The 4,060-nt window shown below is 44.9% G+C and overlaps 1 protein-coding gene across 1 annotated transcript; it reads right to left on the reverse strand.

Annotated features, from left to right (window-relative positions):
* Positions 1–729: 729 nt before the first annotated feature.
* mstnb (myostatin b) lies at positions 730–3,571 on the reverse strand. Its single transcript, XM_010733150.3, has 3 exons — positions 2,876–3,571; positions 2,162–2,532; positions 730–1,405 (listed from the first exon to the last, which is right to left on the reverse strand). Exons 1-3 carry the CDS (start codon positions 3,252–3,254, stop codon positions 1,025–1,027), a joined length of 1,131 nt encoding a protein of 376 aa, XP_010731452.1. The 5' UTR covers positions 3,255–3,571; the 3' UTR covers positions 730–1,024.
* Between the last annotated feature and the right edge of the window lie 489 nt (positions 3,572–4,060).

A 4,060-nucleotide genomic window follows, 5' to 3' on the forward strand; every position in this document is an offset into this window, starting at 1 on the left:
GTACTTCACCCTGGTGGAACTTTTTTTTTTTTTTTTTTTTTTTTTTTGTCGGACCAGCACGTCAAAACCTGCACCCAAGTTCTCTGTTAATCCAAAAGAAGTTTGATCTAGTACAGGAAGGATAATGACCTGTGTCTAATTTCCAAATCAGTTCATGTTACAATTTCTGGTTTTATAAATGGCAAAAGTGGGGGGTGACTAAGGGTTTGCCGTGCTGCCAGTATCCATCTTTTCATCGACTCCTATGAACCTATGTGGACTAAAAACATGTTCTACCAGTGTGAAATATCACACTAAAAAGTCTACAGCTGTGTTTTTCCAAGCCCTTTCAAAATGTCCTTGAGGATTCCTGGTTTCACTCTTAAAACATAACTTGAAAAATGATTATCACAAACATATAGCTTAGCAAAAAGTGTAATAGCTTGTATGTTGGCTACGAGTGGAGTGGAGTAGATGGCATACGAGTATAATCTGTCAGCATGTTTGTATAAATGGACAGAGCACAGAACAAAGGAAAGAAAAGTTTTTGGATAACTTTTGATTATTTCTGTCTACATTCACTCCGAGGTCCAGCATGTGTGTGTGTGTGTGTGTGTGTATGTGTATGTGTGTGTGTGTGTGTGTATGTGTATGTGTGTGTGTGTGTGTGTATGTGTATGTGTGTGTGTGTGTGTGTGTGTGTGTGTGTGTGTGTGTGTGTGTGTGTGTGTGTGTGTGTGTGTGTGTGTATGTGTGTGTGTGTGTGTATGTGTGTGTGTGTGTGTGTGTGATCCATCTGACTTCAAGCCTCTATGGCTAGGAGGAAAGTAAGAAAAGTAAGAGTTATGCCGGTTGTGAAGGCGCTGCCCTGCGGGAAGGTCGGGCTGTTTGTGGCCTCTACTCTGGTTCTATTGCACTGTGTTGCTGCAGGAAAAGCACTGGAACTGGTGGATTGGTTGTGTCAAAAAGTCTGAAATCGGAGGCCGGACTGAGACACAGCCCCTCCGTCCTCCCCTCCCTCTCTCGCCTGGGTCTCCGTCCCAACTCAAGAGCATCCACAACGGTCCACCACCATGGAGGGGATCTTGCCATAGATGATCTGCTCTTTTCGGTTAAAGTAGAGCATGTTGATGGGCGACATCTTGGTGGGGGTACAGCAGGGGCCTGCGGTCCCTCTGGGGTTGGCCTTGTTTACCAGGTGGGTGTGCGGGTACTTCTGCAAGTGCATGTACTCACACTCCCCGGAGCAATAGTTGGCCTTGTAGCGCTTTGGGGCAATAATCCAGTCCCAGCCAAAGTCTTCAAAGTCCACTGTGAGCGGATAGCGGCAGCAACCGGACTCTGGAGAGTTCTCGTCACAGTCCAGGCCCGAGTCTCTCCTGGCACGCCTGGGTCCTTCTGAGACCTTCACCTCCATGAACGGTTGCTGCAATGACAGAACGTGTTTCAATACTTTGTGGATGATAGCGTTCAGCCTACATCTTTTCAACCCTCGACCTTTGGCAGCTGGTTTTCAAACAATGGCAGGATAATATTATGAAACTCTGAGTTTTAAAGAAATTAAATCAACTGACGGTTGGTTAACCACAGCCGTCTCGGTATTCTAATTGCCTCGGAGCCTGGTGCCAGTATCTGAGCCGTATGATAAGTGTTTGTCATTGATAGTAGCAGTGTGTGTGCGTATGTTCAGACAATTACTCTGATTTGCACAGTCACACAGAACACTTTGAGGAATGTGGGGCAGGTGAACTTTTATGTAATCAAGCAATACAATTTGAGGTTATTGTGGACTGGGCATTTGTCCAAATGCAGGTGTGTGCCTACATGGAGTCTGTGTTGATTAACTGCTTTCAAAAGTCTTAAATCTTGATTCCCTCCTCCAGCAGTGAAATGCAGGAATGTTTAACCACCTGCTGACTGCAAAGCCTCTCTGCACACTAAAACCCAGGACGGTACAAAAGAGAATCCAAAATGCCCTTTTCTGAACATAATAAGAAAGTAGACTTTGAGAAATAAATATGTTTCATGCAGCATAGGTCAGGAGTCCAAGATACATGCACACATGCCACCAACACTATTCACTCACTGTGCGTTTACTGATGAAATAAACTGCTTGTTATCACGTATAGTAACAGCTTGACCATAAGGTTTCACTTTAATGTGAAATAAAGGTTCAGCTCACCAGTCCTTCCTCTCCAGGCTCCGCAGAGGTCACGGCCAAGTCATTTCCCCTCGAATCGAAGGCGTTAATCTCGATGCCCCAGTTGGTCTCCGGCTGCCGCAGCCACACACTCAACACTTGTTTGACGTCTATACTTTGCCAAGAGCTGACCCCGGCATTCACGTCGATCTTCAGGGAGCGGATGCGTATGTGCCTGCTCCCGTCTGTGACCGGCATCAGGCGGGAGATTTGCAGGAACACAGTGGTCGCTTCGTTCGACGAGCGCAGATACACCCAGAGCTGCGCCCGGACTATTCGATTGGCTTGAAACTTTTGAGTAAAAGAGAAAAAGCAGCACTTTGGTTCCTCATCCACTTGGACGACGGACTCGGCTGGAGAGAGAAGGGGAGAGAGGGAGAGAGAAGGTTCTCTATTTACTGAGCATGTGCGGTTGAAATTGAAAGACAGAAATAAACTGGCGTAAATAAACATCCCTGACACGACATTTTTAATTCTGGATGAGTGCTAATAAAGTTTAGGAACCCTTACAATCCGTGTGCGTAATGACCACATGCTGTGTGCCAGAATGCACCGACCAATACACTGGTTTAAATCTCGGTCATGTTGCCTATTGATAGCGTCTCCAATGCGCTCTGCCCCGTGCGTAAAAAACAATTTTGGAGACGTGTGAGCGCGTCCTTTTCGCGCAAACAACAAAGCGAAATAAAAACTTACGTTCAGTAGCCATCATCATTATTGTCTCCGTGATGGCATGCTCATCGTCCTCCTCCATAACCACATCCCTGTTGTCATCTCCCAGCACGTCGTACTGGTCGAGAAGCTGCTGCAGCGGTGGCGCTTTGGGCAGGAGCTGCTTCACTATGTCTCGGCTGATATTAGGAGCTTCTTTCATTCGCAGCTTGCTCAAAATCTGGGATTTTATGGCGTTTAATCGCATGGTTTTAATTTGCTGCCGAACCTCGCAGGTAGCGCACTGGTCCGTGTCTTCTGGGCTGGTGGCGGAGGGTTGCTGGTGCGTCTCTTGGTCACTCAAAACTACTGGACCCAAAACAATCAGCAAGCTAAGATACAGCACAATCTGAGACAGATGCATTGTCTCTCAGGTGTGAAGTTTGGTTTGAAAAAAAGATCCCTTGGTTTGTGCTGGACCTGACGCGCGACTGGACTGGGTTTGGATTAATGTCCCACACTGATAGGCATCATACTTTATTAGCGCACACCTTTTTATACTCCAACTTTAGCCTCTTTTGTGTCGTCAAAAACTATGATTGGCTGGACAGGCAACAATGAATTTTAACCGACTGACATGAAAACTTTTTTTCGTTGTCAAGCCATAAAGGGATGGAGACTGTGAGCATGTGCTGAACGAGTCCTCACATGGATAAATTCACTTTTCTTACAGTGGTTGCGCAATGAGCGCAGAGACGCAGACCGGACTGTCTGTGCTATATGTTCTGATGAGTTATGTGATCGCGATTAAAGAATATTTACTGCACATTAATAAAGAAACACTCGTCTACATTTTTTTTTAAATAACGCACTTTAAAAATAAAATGTTTTTCCTCAGATTTGTTTTTCACTGCGGCCACAGACATGTCCATCAGACATGAATTGTCTTTGGTGGCAGGTACATGGATGCAACTGTGTGTTTAAAGGAAATAGATTTCATTTATGAGGGGAAAAAAAACAGAGTTACAGTTGAATCCAATGCAAATCAAGTCCGTCTCATCAGGATAGATCATATTCATTTTTGATTTGATTCCGCTCACCTCCAATCAAATGTGTAAATGCATCGTTTCTTGTACAGGAATAAACAAAAAACAAAAAAACAGCAAAGCTAAATAAAACATTTAGTCCAAATTGTTCAAACGTTTGTTGGTGAAACCAGATTGTAGCACA

This window comes from Larimichthys crocea, chromosome I (assembly GCF_000972845.2).
Source record: "Larimichthys crocea isolate SSNF chromosome I, L_crocea_2.0, whole genome shotgun sequence".
Classification (NCBI taxonomy): domain Eukaryota; kingdom Metazoa; phylum Chordata; class Actinopteri; family Sciaenidae; genus Larimichthys; species Larimichthys crocea.

Bases quoted from the DNA above. Each gene is read 5' to 3' on its own strand.
- mstnb (XM_010733150.3), bottom strand. From the start codon at position 3,254: ATGCATCTGTCTCAGATTGTGCTGTATCTTAGCTTGCTGATTGTTTTG. The intron at 2,533-2,875 runs GTAAGTTTTTAT...TTCTCTCTCCAG, and splicing joins AATGATGATGGCTACTGAAC to CCGAGTCCGTCGTCCAAGTG. The intron at 1,406-2,161 runs GTGAGCTGAACC...CTGTCATTGCAG, and splicing joins AGCCTGGAGAGGAAGGACTG to CAACCGTTCATGGAGGTGAA.